Source organism: Nymphalis io, chromosome 5 (assembly GCF_905147045.1).
Source record: "Nymphalis io chromosome 5, ilAglIoxx1.1, whole genome shotgun sequence".
Classification (NCBI taxonomy): Eukaryota; Metazoa; Arthropoda; class Insecta; order Lepidoptera; family Nymphalidae; genus Nymphalis; species Nymphalis io.
The window spans coordinates 6709039-6724194 of NC_065892.1; the positions used below are offsets into that span (position 1 = coordinate 6709039).

Below are 15156 nucleotides of genomic sequence, written 5' to 3' on the forward strand. Positions count from 1 at the left end.
ATGATAGAAGCTGCGCGCACGCAGCTGCAGAGTAAATAACCTCAAGAGCAGTTATTGAAGTGTTGTGAAAAATATAATTAGAAGTGAACCAAAATTTGCAGTGACAATTATTTAGCTGATTCAAATCAAAATGTGGCTGCAAACACTCTTAGTAAGTTTTAGAAATCATTATCGGTAACTAAAATTTACACCAACAATTAAAATAAAATTTACTAAGCCGGTACACTAAATAATTAATCACTATTATGACGCAAGTTTAAATTTTATACCATATTTTATCTTCTTAAATTTTATTATAAAAAAACAGATTTGATATTTATAATTCCGTGTCTCGGATCCATTGAAGGATAAGCCATAGTTACGAGCCATAATTCGATAGTAAACCTTTACAAATATAATATCTCTGTTATATGAAATTGAAAAAAGATTGTTGACAATATGAAAATACGCAAAAGTTGAACATGGGCACGTAGAGAATAAGCTTATCAATGTAGATAAAACATTAATTTTATAACAATATTTTTTTACTTAAAACAATAATTTAAATTTATGTATGATTATTCGTTCTTAAATATTTTATGGAAGATTTGAATAAATGGATCGCTGTAGATCCAGTCATAACCTCTCGCGGATATCTTGAGAAGCGCTTATAATTTTCTTATATAGAATGAAAACCAGAAATAACATCCAGTTTATTACACGGTAAAGATAAAAACTACCGACATAACAAGATTACCTTATATAAAAGTATCAGCGTGCCTCCAATTGGTTAAATAATAAAGCGACAAGCAAGTGTTACTTTCTTAGTCGCATGTCTATCACGTAACTCAAAGTCCCTAGGTAATTACAATATGGACTTTTCAACTAGTAACTTGTTCGTTTTCTTAGTAAGTCATTCGCCTAGTCGCAGCCTATTAGTTGCACTTTCATTTTAATAACTCTCTCGATAGTTGAGATAGTTCATTAAAACTATAATGGCGCATAAAATAGGCTCAACGATCTCCTGGAAAGCTGACGACTTTGTCTATAATCAACAGAAAATTTAGGAAATTGGAACTCTTTGCAGTTGGCAGAATAACTACCGTTAAAGTATTTTTTACATAACCCGATTATGTCTCAGTTAGGAAATTGTTTATTTATTTTTTATGATGATTAATTTAGTTCAATTCCCCGATTTGTGATAATGTTCATAGAGAGAATTATGCGCCAAACTATCTCTCTCCCCTGGCTCCGTCACTACCAAGTACCGTCCAATCTGAGTGTACGCACTACGAGCTCCATTTTTAGGTACTATATGTATAGGAAAAAAAAAAATATAGAAATTAAAATACCAAAATGTATTTTTTTTATTAAAAAGAAACTCTTAACATGTTTTATTCTTGGAAGATTAATACAACGTAAACATAAGCTTTATCAATATGAAGGAACCATATAATCATGTAATACAATCAAGGAAACATGTAATCATATGTATACATCTATTAGTTCGTACCACGAGTAGGTAGGTTGCCAATGTTCGTTTGTTCTGAAACTTTAAGGACAAATTGTTTGGGATCAATTTGCTAAAAGAAACAAACCAAAAATTTGACTTCTTTATAATATTTGTACAAAGTATGATAAATTTAATAGTACTATTAGGTATAGAGATGTCTTTGGCGATCGTCTTTGAAAGTTGCAGCTTTCTAGGACAGTCCTAGAAAGTGAATATATTCGCGTCATTAACCCTGGCCGCAAAATCGTATCTAATAGATATTGGAAATTTTCAATGCAAATACAATACCGATTTATACTGATTTCGATTTTGAAAGGTTTAACAGTTAACTTAAGTTTAACTTATAACTTTAACTTCATAAATCGGTAAAAATTTTGATGAAATTCGGATTATTTTGATGAAAATCGTAGATTCTATATTTTATTAATAGCTTGCACTCAAATGAAATAATATATAATCAAAGATTTAAAAAAATTGCTAGTGGGCAGGTAACCAATTTATTTATTTATGTAGGTTTTCTTATTATTTAATGACCTTATGAAGTAATAACTTTCGATAATTAAGTTTATTTATTCAAATTTTTTCAAATCTAAAATTTGTAATAAATGTTAAAAAAAATGGATCGAGCTATGAATAGTAAGGTTAAATTTCTTATAAATTAAATTTCTCAATAAATTCTTATTTGAACTCCGATTAGTCGCAACTAAACTGGTTAATGGTAGTAAAATGACTACAAAACAACATAACAAAAAATATTAAAGCATACAAGCAAATGATTATGATAACATAACGATATTAGGTTTGATAATATTTGAAATTATATTATATTAAGAATCGTGTTCAGACCACACTTTAGCCAATAGCTATTACACTATTTATGCTAGCTACCTGTAAATATTTAAAATATGGACTACGTTATTAGGATTTAATTTAGTTACAGTAGATTGTTACCTTCGTCTTGACATTGGAAGCGAATTATAATTTCATGGATTTATTTTCACTTTGTTGTAGGTAAATACTCTTCATATTTAGGCAGTATTGTTTTACATTGTTATTTAGTAATATTGTACAATAAGTATAAAGAATAACCTTCTGGGAAAATTTAGCCTGCTATGCTGATGGTCGTGTATTTGAATTGATATTTTCAATCATTGCATGTAACTGTTTATTTGAATATTTGCTTTGGTATAAATTTTGTTTTTAAGGTACCCCGCAAATCTTGCGGGGTACTTTATGTTTCATGTTAACCGAAATCACCAATCAGTGAAACATGTCACAAAGGGCTAATCGGGCTAAGGTTAAGTCTATACAAAAATGTAGGTCAGTTAGAATTGAGACTATTGAAATTCCGTAGTACATCGTCATATTCCATTTGTATAAAATTGTTAGTAGAAATTGTATTTATTTAATTATATAAATAACATAATAGTATGTAATATAGTCTGCATTATGTGAATCTGATCAGTGTCAATTGAATAAATAAAGGACCGTTAACAATTCGTGGCGACCTATAGATCCATTTTATCGTTGCACGATTGAGTGGCGAACTTTTCCTGCTTGTTTTGTAAAAAAACCTTTTTCTTATAGTGACATACTTTTGTCGATCAAATTACGTTACGTGATGCAATAGAAAAAAAAAGTTTTATTTTGTAAGATTGGTCATTTAGTGCGCTAATAAATCATTGTGTTTTATTTTATTTTTATAAGTTTTGTACAACTTTATTATTGGTGTTATGTAACGATTTGTGTTAATTTGAATTCTTTTTATTTCCTAATTATTTTATTTTTATTTTAGATAACACTACCTGCTTTTTCTATAGCAGCAATTAAAGTACCGGTGGAAACAACAGCTGAGACTATTACTAGCACAGTACCTATCAATGGAGAGCAAGTCGTTCCAATTTACTATGTTTCCGATGAAGCGAATATTGATAGTTATTTACTTCCACCTGATCCTCATAAGCCCGAGGAGGTCGATCATCAAAAAGTGGCCACACCAGCAACTTACCTGTTGCCACCGGCACCAGATGCCCAAAACGAATATTATTATAAGCCTACAGAGCCAGGTGAACAAACTGACTGGCTTCCTATAATAGCAGCACCTCAAAAACAAGCTGAGGTAATTCCGATAGCTCAAGAAGGGCGACCAAATCTGCAAGAACTCAGAGAAAATTTGAGAACAAGAAAAATGCTTAACGGAGAACACGGCTATTCAATTCCATCAAGAAATTTACTGCCACCACGGGAAAATGCACCTAATGATTTTGTACTTTTATCTCCTTCCGTTGAATTAGAACTACCTTCAGAGGAAATTGATCATACGTTACACAATTCACCAGCTAAAATTCCACTGTCTACATTAAGAGGGCCTCTTAAATATCTTATGAATGTTCCGATTAAACTCGATCCGATACCTTTGCCATATATAACACCACCCAAGAATGAGTATAGGAGCCCAACACGTTTATATCCTAAAAAATATTATAATGAATTCAAGCCTGTACCAATACCAGTATCTCAGTATGCTGATGCTTCTGTGGAGGAAGTGCCTAATGAAAACCCAGCTGAGCCATTAAAACAAACTATAAATACTGATAATGAGTACTTCGTACCGTCCGACCAGAAAAAAAAATACTTATATGAACAATCTGATAAAAAACGCAAATTAAAGCAACATCATGAAGTAGCTGAAGTAAATATAAAATCCTTCTATATCTGATAACATATTCTCATACAATATTTGTTAACAAAATTAGTAATGGAATAATCTTTACAGTTGGACACTACGACTAGCGAAACTCTTACGGAAGTACCCCCAGCAGAGCCAGAAGCTTCTGAAACGAATTATAGGAGTCCTGGACGTAAGTTTATAGCATTGTAATAGTCCAAAGATATCATATTACTAGGGACAACGTTCGCGACGTTTTCTTTTACAGTAAAGCATGAAATGACTTGTTAACACATACAAATACAAATACTTAACAGAAGAAGGATACATGAGATCCTTGCCCAGATTCGAGCCTAGGTATTTCGGTTAAGACATACATGTGTACTATTAACTCGCAAACATATCGGCAAAATCAGATGTTAAAATATAACAATGAGTATATAAGCTACGTTTTAATATTTAAATTAAATTATTAATTACGTGATAGAAAATAGTTCAATTGAAAATAATAATCTATTTTTTAATACAATTGATAGCATTGTTTACAATATATCATACGTAAACGTAAACGTAACAGCCTGTGAATGTCCCACTGCTGGGCTAAAGGCCTCCTCTCCTCTTTTTGAAGAGAAGGTTTGGAGCTTATTCCACCACGCTGCTCCAATGCGGGTTGGTGGAATACACATGTGGCAGAATTTCAGTGAAATTAGACACATGCAGGTTTCCTCACGATGTTTTCCTTCACCGTAAAGCACGAGATGAATTATAAACACAAATTCAGCACATGAAAATTCAGTGGTGCTTGCCCGGGTTTGAACCCACGATCATCGGTTAAGATTCACATGTTCTTACCACTGGGCCATCTCGGCTTATTATAATATATCATAAGTCTTCGATAATAGTCTTATGCTATTATTAAAGGTATAATAGTACTGTTTATATGTTTTTATTACAATACATTTAGTACTAATCATATTTATACAAAAATTAAATCTGTAACGAGGCCGTGGCAGTACGTGGAATACCTAGTAGGTAATTAATTTCAATGGACTTTGTTATATCGTGTCGCAGCGTTTGTGTTATCTTGATGTGCTTTTTATATCAAAAGCAATAGAGATGAATAGTAAAAAAATATATTTAATTTTTACTCCTCTTTATTTTTACATAGCTATTTAGTCAAGGTAATTAATATATATACTTGCTTGCTTATAAAATAAAATCAAATTCTGGGTCGGGCTATCAGATAACCAAAAGCTACTTGGTTTTTCGGATAAGAAATTCTTACTTTCAAGTTAGCAGAGATTTACTACCGAAAAGCACTTGAAGCTGTTTGTTGTGCGTCTCTATGGACTATGTGTACGTATCGGATTGCTAATCAGACTATGATTGTGAGACTAGAGAGTGCCTCATGTCAAACCTATGTATGCCTATTATAATATCTCTGGCGCCGATGAATGTTCCCTGAACTTCTATCAGGGGGATATTAGTAATAAAATACATGTACATATATTATACGTTTTTTCATTTATATTTCAGGTGGCGAATATCCAACTGAATTAAAACAATCACATCATGCAAATCCTAAAGCGAAGAATGGTTTAAAGTCGAAAGGCGAGCGAACGGAATTTCGAATGCACGGCATGAAAGGCCCTCATAGTTATCAATTTGGTTACGACACTGGAAAAGGGTAACGTTTTTTTCCTCAAATTAGTTCTGCAGTAGGTACTTACTCGAATATAGAACAGTAAAGTAGAGAAATTTCAAGCAGTCATGATTTGTATACCAATAATTTTGTTTATATTTATTTTAGTTTTTAGTAATATATATTATAAAAATGATAAATTACAGTAAAAATCGTCAGTTTCGATACGAAGAGCGCGACAATGACGGTCATGTAAAAGGTCACTATGGTTACATGGATAAATTTGGAAAACTTCGCGTCGTCAACTACGACGCCGATCCAGAACATGGGTTCCGAGCCGAGGTTCCCGTAGAAAAGGAATAAATGATGATATTATTATGCCGTACGATATGGTGTCTTGTAGATATTGTAAATATATTTAATGAACTTACGTTTGCCTTTATTCTATGTTTATAAACACTAACGACTTATAATGTCGTTTGGGAGGTGTTTAGTTATACACTGATTTCTTTCTGTCGACATTGATTTCACATTTGAAAGAAGAAGACAGACGTTTTTAACTAATCACACAAATTTATAGTTATCGATTAATTTTATCCGTAAATGAAATAATACAGGGTTTTTTTATAGACATAGCGTCTGTGGTTTTGTTAATGCAGAAAAAAAATAACATACAAACATAAAATGTATATATTTTTTAACATTTTGCAATCTTAACAAAACATTATTCCTTATATTAACAATAAACAAGCATTGTTACATTAGTTACCTAATTAACAATTTGTACATTTATTTAATAATAATTATAAAAAATGGTATTAAAAAAAATTGTTTCAAGAAATTATTGTTGTAAGTCTTTTTCCAAAACGGTGAGGAGACTAGACGCTCCGATGCGGAAAAGTTTAGGTGTAAGCCATTCAGGACCTAACTCCGTGTAGATCAAAATGAGCCAGTTGACTGCATCTTGGGATGTCTTTATACCACCAGCCGGTTTCAATCCAACCTGAGTATAAAAAAAATATTAATATTATTTATCATGTTAAAAATAAAAGAAACATTTTAATACCTACTCTGCAACAAAACCCCTTCATGCATATTCCAATCAAAGGAGTAAAGACAAATAAACAACCTTACTGGCGTTGAATACCGCAAAACAGCAATACTTGATATTGTTGTGTTCCGGTTTGAAGGGTGAGTGAGCCAGTGTAATTACAGGCACAAGGGACATAAAATCTTAGTTCCCAAGGTTGGTGGCGCATTGGATATGTAAGCGATGGTTGACATTTCTTACAATGCTAATGTCTAAGAGCGTTGGTGACCACTTACCATCAGGTGGCCCATATGCTCGTCCGCCTTCCTATTCTATAAAAAAAAAAAAGAATTGACGCTATACTGGTCTTGGTTTTAGTATTTGTGAAAAAATGGCGTTATGAATGTCGGCGAAATTGTTATGAAATTTGGAAGTAAAATTAAAGTTAATATAAGTAGTCAAGTAGAATAGTGTTGTATTATAAATAAAAATATATTATAATATATAGACTATAAAATTAATGTTAACTTTTTATTGATAAAGTAATATCTATTGTCAATTAAAACATAACTTTATTTAGATATTAAATCTATTAAACTTTGATAGTAAAATTGCTTTGAACATTAATACTACCTTCATTATTCGATGACAAAAATGAGGCATTTTCCATTTCGATCGAGGTTTAAATAATGCTTAGCTCAAAAAAAAAAAACTAGAAAATATATAATTTAGTTTCATTCTATTTTCGAATTTTATTTGAATTTTTATTTAGTAAGTCTTTAAATCTAGATGAACGATTAAAAGTTTGTGCTTTTAAGTTATATTAGTAGTACAAACGACATATCATTTTAAGTAAGTCTTTATTCCTAAATTGTATAATATAAATACGAAATGTTAAATATTAAAGTCTTCGTATTTTTACGGTAAAGAGACAAAAGGTCAACAATTTCGTTATAATCACCTATATCGTTGATTTGGGTCATTTAATGTTCGCTGAAGCATTAAAGCCTATTTGCTAACTTGGTAACATCACAATGAATACACACTAACAAGACAGTTCTTTCTTTTTAAACTTAGAACCCGATCGTAAAATATTGTCCCCTAAAATTGTTTCCAAAGAGATACCCCAACGTTATTTGTCTTATCTCTGATGTAAAGGTCGAGTCCAAGCGATCGCTGTCTACATCTTATTGTTTATATCCGTGTTAAAGTTTCGTTTGTGTGTAATATATTATTAGTATTGTAACTCTTATAAATTGTTTGCTTTTCTTACTTATTAAGATAGAAATAAGGCATGCGGCAGTTAGTCAGTGACAGGAGCATAATTGTGTCTCTTCCTTTTTGCGTCATTAATGTTCAATTTTGAAACATATTTACATATTACATATACACTGCGCTGGTGGTAGAGCTTTGTGCAAGCTCGTCTGCGTAGGTACCACCCACTCATCAGATATTCTACCGCAAAACAGCAGTACTTGGTATTGTGGTGTTCCGGTTTGAAGGGTGAGTGAGCCAGTGTCATTACAGGCACAAGGGACATAACATCTTAGCCAAGGTTGATGGCGCATTGGCGATGTAAGCAATGGTTAACATTTCTTACAATGCCAATGTCTATGCGCGTTGGTGACCACTTGCCATCAGGTGGCCCATATTCTCGTCCGCCTTCCTATTCTATAAAAAAAAAATAAAAAAATATACATACACATTTTTACATATACATAAAGATATTCTTTATATTATAGTTAGTTATTATATTTGATTTTGAAAATTCACTTCATAACTTATAAAATTAATATTATTATACAATAAAGTGTATGTAGAATAATATGAAATGTTATATAATTTACTATTATTCTTATATTATAATTTACCTTGGTTCCGGTCATTTGGTAAAAGTTTCGTATAGCTCGACACATCACCAAGCCCACTGGTAGTGTTGCATTTACCGCTTCTTTACCGGTGGAAGTTTTTATGAAGTCAGCACCTGCCATCATAGATACCATGGATGCGTTGTACACCTATGAGAACAAATGGTCATCAATTGTAATATAATTGGCCCAGGGGTTAGAACATAATATTTAATAATAAATATTGCAATTATACACAATAAAATGCTATTAAAAGTCGAGATTTTAATGAATGAATACTAGTTACCCGTAAAGGCTTCGTCGTCGTTGTAATAATCTTATTATAACATTATGAATACAATAACTTATTTGTATAATCTATTTTAATACTTAAGAAGCTATAGATTTAATGGCTTTGTGCAAGTCATATCCAGACACATAGATAATATCCACTCATCACATATTGTATAGCCTAACATTAATACTTTGTATAGTTGTGTTAATAGCCGGGATGGCCCAGGGGTTAGAATGCGTGAATCTTAACCGAAGATCGTGGGTTCAAACCAGGGTAAGCAGTATTGAATTTTCATGTGCTTAATTTGTGTTTATAATTCATCTCGTGCTTGACGGTGAAGGAAAACATCGTGAGGAATCCTGCATGTGGCTAATTTCATTGAAATTTCATGCTTCATCTCGGCTTGTTAGGGGGGATAAGCTACCTAAACTAACTAACTCTTATAAATTGTTTGCTTTTGTTACTTATTAAGACAGAAATAAAGCACGCAGCAGTTAGTCAGTGACAGGAGCATTATTATTGTGACTAATTTCATTGAAATTATGACACATGTGTATTCTACCAATCCGCATTGGAGCAGCGAGATGGAGTAAGCTCTAAACCTTCTCCTCAAAAGGGAGAGAGCCTTAGCCTAGCAGTGGGACATTAACAGGCTGTTTCTGTAAAGTTGTGTTCCTGTATGGGACAAGCCGCATAACATCTTAGTAACCAGGGTTGGTGGCGCATTGCATTGCAAATACAGAGATTAATATTTCTACATTATAGCGCTAATATCTATGGCTGGTGGTGACCACTTACCTTCAGGTGGCTATTGGCCAGTTCGCCTATATTATTAAAAAGCTAAATAGGTGTATATCTCCATCTGTCAAGAAATATTGCACTATTAGTACAGTACTATATTTTTATGATAAAATCAAGTAAAAAAATTGTCTCATTGTTTTGTTAATTTCAATCAGAAAATAGTCTTTCATTTTCATTGTAATATCTTATGAAAGTGACTTGAATTCAGTTTTTGAAATATTTACTAAAGTGAAATCAATAAATTTGGCTCAATACTCATTGGTCACCTATTACATCATCAGCTGTAATCAACTAATGATCACACAGATTAAAGAAAAATTAGTTCTCTTGACTTTGAGAACTGAATGTATGTTATCATGATGAAAGAATATTTTTAAAAACAAGCTTTTATTTAATTATTACAGAAAAGGAAACAAAAATTAAGACTAGATGATGTTATGTGTGTGTAAAATTTCAGTTCAACTAATCGGGTGAAACTGGTGTTAAAAATTAGTTGAAAGATTTGCCCCATACATAGTAACAGATGAAGTTTAATAAAAAACTTGTAAAAATATTTATAAGCATAACACAATACACTACTTTTATTTATTAGGCCGATATACTAGGCATACTTATTGCCTAACAATTCAATAAATAAATTTTAAATTGTTTAAATTATAAAAAAAAACAAAACTTGCATATAAATGGTGCATAAAAATATTGTACTGATTATATATATGTAGATTTTGAAACATATATAAGCTTTATACAAATAATATCTCATGTAATATAATAGTTACTAACATTTTCATATGTTCCTAGTTCTCCAACACCGAGGATGACTTTCAGATGAGCATTGCCACATTCTTTTTTCATTTGAAGCACCTCGTCATATAATATTTCCCATTTTCCCATTAAAACTAAACTTCTATCGAGAACTACATCAATTTCAGAAGCTCCATTTGCAACGGCTAATTTAATTTCTAGCAGTCTTGTTTGCAAGGGATATAATCCTGATGGAAAGCCTGTTGCAACTGTTAACATAGGTTAATACAATATTAAAATTGTCAGTTTTTTAAATATTATAATAAGGTTTGATTGTTTATAAGGGGTATATATATACCTCTATCTTTAATTACATATATAAAAATAAAAAAAAATTGAGCTTGTGTATTCAAAATAATATATAATATAAGGACTTTAAACCGTTTGGCTTCAAATTTAGGAAAATGCGAGTGGGTTTTTTATTGTCTCAATTGATGGTTACCCTTGTTGCTGCTAAAAAAACCTAATAAGAAATAATTTACATTTAGAAGTTATTGTAGGAAATTTATATATACTAACTCATGGACTTTTATGATAAAGATGTACTATACTATATAACTGCAAGGTAATTACCGACTAGTACACACTACAGACTAGTAGTAGTAGTAGTTTTTAGATATGTTAAGCGTTGTTACCTGATGCTATTTGAATTTTCCCAGCACATCCCAACTTTTTGATAGCATCACTTGCATCTGCAACTCTATTAGGATATACACACACTGCTGCAGTCTGAGTAGAACTATTTTTTAACGAAAGTGGATAAGCAGCCTGAAAAATAATATATCTTAATTTTTTTTCACAGGTTGACTAATGAATTATACTAGAATATATTAAAACTAAAATTATTATTATAGTTGAAAACATTTTTTTATATTTTAATCAAATGTGTAATTGGCCAAGAGGAGCCATATATCAGTCATGCCCATTGGCAATAGTAATGCAAGTTTATTATAAAAGCAAAAATATACAAATCTTCTTACCTTAACACAAAGTTTAGTAACATTGGACCGTGTATCATCACCCGATAGAGTGGTCAAGTCTATCAGAGATATGGCTTTCAGTAGCCATTCTTTATAATTTATAAGGTCTTTTATGTGGTATTTGTTAAGTATACTTTTTATTTGTGACTCGACGCAATTCTTGTCAATATAGACATGACTTAAAGCAGTTGTATCTAAAAAAGAAAGATAATTAAATTTTTATATATTGACTCTGATAATAATTGTAGGTTTTTAAATACGTTAAATAATAAAGTTTTACCTAAAGTTTTTGCGTAGACGAGAAACATATTAGATTTTTTGGAATATTAATTAAATTAAAAAATACTTTTTATGAAGATGTTAAACAGTTGGTTGGTTGGTTTGTTCCCAAAATTTTCTTATCAATATTAATACATTGAAGATTTTTAGCTTCTAAATTATTATCTTTTAGTTTTTTTTCTCTTTTCTGGCGTGTATGTACGCTATTTGAGCGCAAAATATTCTGTCAATGTCACGTATAAAATAGATAACACATAATTATGATATGAGATTATTCGGTTTCAAATTTTGAATCGTTTAATGATGATGTTAGTTGTCAGTTACCATCACATTGACATTTGACATAACATAATAGGGGCTGCCAGTAAAGTCAACTTCTTTTCCATCGCCATTTATGATAATATAATAAATAATAAAATGTTAAGTTAAGTCGGTACCAGTACCGACTAAATTGTTGAGAAATAGTCTAAAAAAGCAGCTATAATTTTTTTAAATCTCTTCCAATACGATAAAAACTAAATCATTTACATTTACCAACTATTTTGTGTGCAAACTCGAGGAGCAAACGTATTTAAAGTAAGCACGAAACTTTGACGTAAGTACAGTCATGCATACAGCGTCATGTATAAAATTACAGACAACATTAACAAATATATAGAAACATCTAAAGTGATTTGTGATCTCTTTAGATGTTTGTGATTATAATTCATCTCGTGCTTAACGGTGAAGGAAAACATCGTGAGGAAACCTGCATGTGTCTAATTTCATTGAAATTCTGCCACATGTGTATTCTACCAACCCGCATTGGAGCAGCGAGGTGGAATAAGCTCCACAACCTTCTCCTCAAAAGGGAGAGGAGGCCTTAGCCCAGCAGTGGGACATTAACAGGCTGTTACTGTACTGTACTGATCTAAAGTGATCAATAACATTCATACAACCAAAGTCTTCAAATTATTTAAATCATCCATTTTGTCCAAATATATCGTAGCGCGAACATCGTCAAATACATAAGTTCATTTAAACTGTGATTAAAATAGTAACAATCCAAAAACATCCAAGTATTCCAAAATATGAAACACACTATGAAAACAAACCTTATCGCAATACATTTTAATGAGGTAATCTTTTGCAGTATAAATATTTATAAGCTATTTTAATATTTCTGAAAATGTATTTTGTTTTTGTAGTATTTTGTAAAATGGATGTAGGGACTTGGAGCGAATAGATTTTCCTTCAAGAAGTCCCGACTTAAATCCAATTGAAAACTTGAGGCGGAAATTGTACAACTGTGGGCTAATAGTATATTAAGAAGTACTGAAAATTTAATACAACACGTTGAAACTACATAATATTATTATATAATAATTACTCTATATATTGTTAAAAAATCTTCACTTCGCAGGTATTATAATTCAAACACTTCTCCGTCTTGAAGATTTTATTATTTTAATACAACTCAATATGATATCAACAGTGTTAACAACCAACTTGTTTCACAGCTCAATGATGATTGCCGTTCTTACTTTTAAAACACAAAAATGAGAAATTATATCAACTGCTCAACTGACTAATAATAATATAATATTCACCGAAACCGGTGGTCAAAAAAGAGCTACAACTAACAAAAATACGAAATATTTAAATAAACAATATAAAAATACCAGCAAAATTAACATGTTTTGTAGTAAATATAACAATAATACAAATTATAATTTATTACATTATTTTCATAATGCAGACTTATTTTAATAGGCACGGCTATTCTTTACAAAATGCTTACTTATTTGAAATTAAAACGATTATTTTATCAAGCTAACAATTCGTCCGTCCTGATAAGTTTCGCGTCCCCGCGATGAATACAAATTTATAAGGTTTTTACATTCGATTACATACGTAAAACTACTAGTATGTTGTTACAAATAGGTTTATTTATTATTATACAACGGTAATTACACAAGCATAGGATACATTTGATAAAATAAATTCACTATTTAAATTTAATTATTCTATAGTTACTCTGCACTTTGCACTTCAAAAGTGTTGTATCATCTTAGCAGTACATACTTACCTCCGTGCACATTGCACTTTAAAATTATGTTGCTCATAGCAAATTAACATTAATACACGATATTGTAGTTCAAATATATATCTACTCTCATGCTCATTGCACGTCGTAGGCTTACAAATTGTGTGTTTTATTACACAATTCTAACTTAGTAAATAAAAAAAAAGTATACAAACTCAAAAATAGAACTCCAAATAAAATTACTAGTATTTATTTTACATTTCTTATTTAGTTAACCAAATCATTTTTGTACTTGAATTGTTACAATACACATTTACACAAAGTATTATTGTCTATCGTTCACGACACTATATTTCATAAATACACGAATAACCTTCAATTAAATATAAGCGACCACAATAACTTTATTTTGTAACATTTTAAATTAATCAGTATTCACGCTAGTAGACGATTCACTATCCTGGGAATTAAAACAAAGCAAAGGATTTATTTTATCAACTGAGAATATACCCTTATACTTTGTACTCCCTTTTTGTAATAGGAGTATCTGTTCCCTCATATCTATCATGATCCAGTACTTTTGTTATTCTGTATGGTCCTGAACACTTTGGTAAGAACTTTCTACTTCTACCTATGGTATGAGTTGTTCTTTCAACTCTTACCAAATCCCCAACTTTAAAATCTAACGGTTTTTTTTTCTCTTTTTATCATATCTATTTTTCTGTTTTTCTTGGGATTTTTTTGTATGTTCATCTACTTTATCCCTCATCTTACGTAAACTATCCTGTCTGTTGCATATTTCGTTTTCATAAAGATTGTTTTTGATTATGTCTGCATCTATTTGCGAAATTAGTCTACCTTCATTAATCCCAGTAAGCCTTAAGCCGAATAAAATTTGCATTTACCCTAGGTGAAGCAACTGCATTCTTTATGTGATGAACTCCTACTTCAGTAACAAACTTTTTAAATTTCAAACTTGTAAACGACGTAGGTAAGTGATAGGGGATCACTAATTAGTCGTTTCGGTAAACTAAACGTTCCAAAATAGTCCCTAAGAACTGTAATAGTGGCAGTATTTTTATGTGTGGAAGTGGAAGGACTTAGTATTTTTAACCGCCTTCAAAACAATAAATTTTGTGAACGACTACTATATCCAAAATGTAACAATTCTTCCTTTCTGATTTTACAAATGGTCCAACATGATCAATATGGATAGTATGGAAGGGCAAGTTTCTTTAGGGATAGGGTGCAAATAACCCTGCTTTTGCCCCGATGGCATTTTATTATAAGCA

General features: G+C 31.1%; 2 protein-coding genes across 2 annotated transcripts; one reads left to right on the forward strand and one right to left on the reverse strand.

Annotated features, from left to right (window-relative positions):
- On the forward strand, positions 1-6291 carry LOC126768516 (titin-like). The gene is made up of 5 exons (XM_050486677.1): positions 1-151; positions 3288-4184; positions 4269-4353; positions 5697-5847; positions 6009-6291. Exons 1-5 carry the CDS (start codon positions 131-133, stop codon positions 6163-6165), a joined length of 1311 nt encoding a protein of 436 aa, XP_050342634.1. The 5' UTR covers positions 1-130; the 3' UTR covers positions 6166-6291.
- Positions 6292-6478: 187 nt separating this feature from the next.
- Positions 6479-12141, reverse strand: LOC126768547 (deoxyribose-phosphate aldolase). Its single transcript, XM_050486725.1, has 6 exons — positions 11840-12141; positions 11560-11753; positions 11215-11347; positions 10559-10788; positions 8704-8850; positions 6479-6805 (listed from the first exon to the last, which is right to left on the reverse strand). Exons 1-6 carry the CDS (start codon positions 11865-11867, stop codon positions 6644-6646), a joined length of 894 nt encoding a protein of 297 aa, XP_050342682.1. The 5' UTR covers positions 11868-12141; the 3' UTR covers positions 6479-6643.
- Between the last annotated feature and the right edge of the window lie 3015 nt (positions 12142-15156).

Bases quoted from the DNA above. Each gene is read 5' to 3' on its own strand.
- LOC126768516 (XM_050486677.1), top strand. From the start codon at position 131: ATGTGGCTGCAAACACTCTTA. The intron at 152-3,287 runs GTAAGTTTTAGA...TTTTTATTTTAG, and splicing joins TGTGGCTGCAAACACTCTTA to ATAACACTACCTGCTTTTTC. The intron at 4,185-4,268 runs GTAAATATAAAA...TAATCTTTACAG, and splicing joins AACATCATGAAGTAGCTGAA to TTGGACACTACGACTAGCGA.
- LOC126768547 (XM_050486725.1), bottom strand. From the start codon at position 11,867: ATGTTTCTCGTCTACGCAAAAACTTTAG. The intron at 11,348-11,559 runs GTAAGAAGATTT...ATTATTTTTCAG, and splicing joins TTACTAAACTTTGTGTTAAG to GCTGCTTATCCACTTTCGTT. The intron at 8,851-10,558 runs GTTAGTAACTAT...TTGTTCTCATAG, and splicing joins AACTAGGAACATATGAAAAT to GTGTACAACGCATCCATGGT.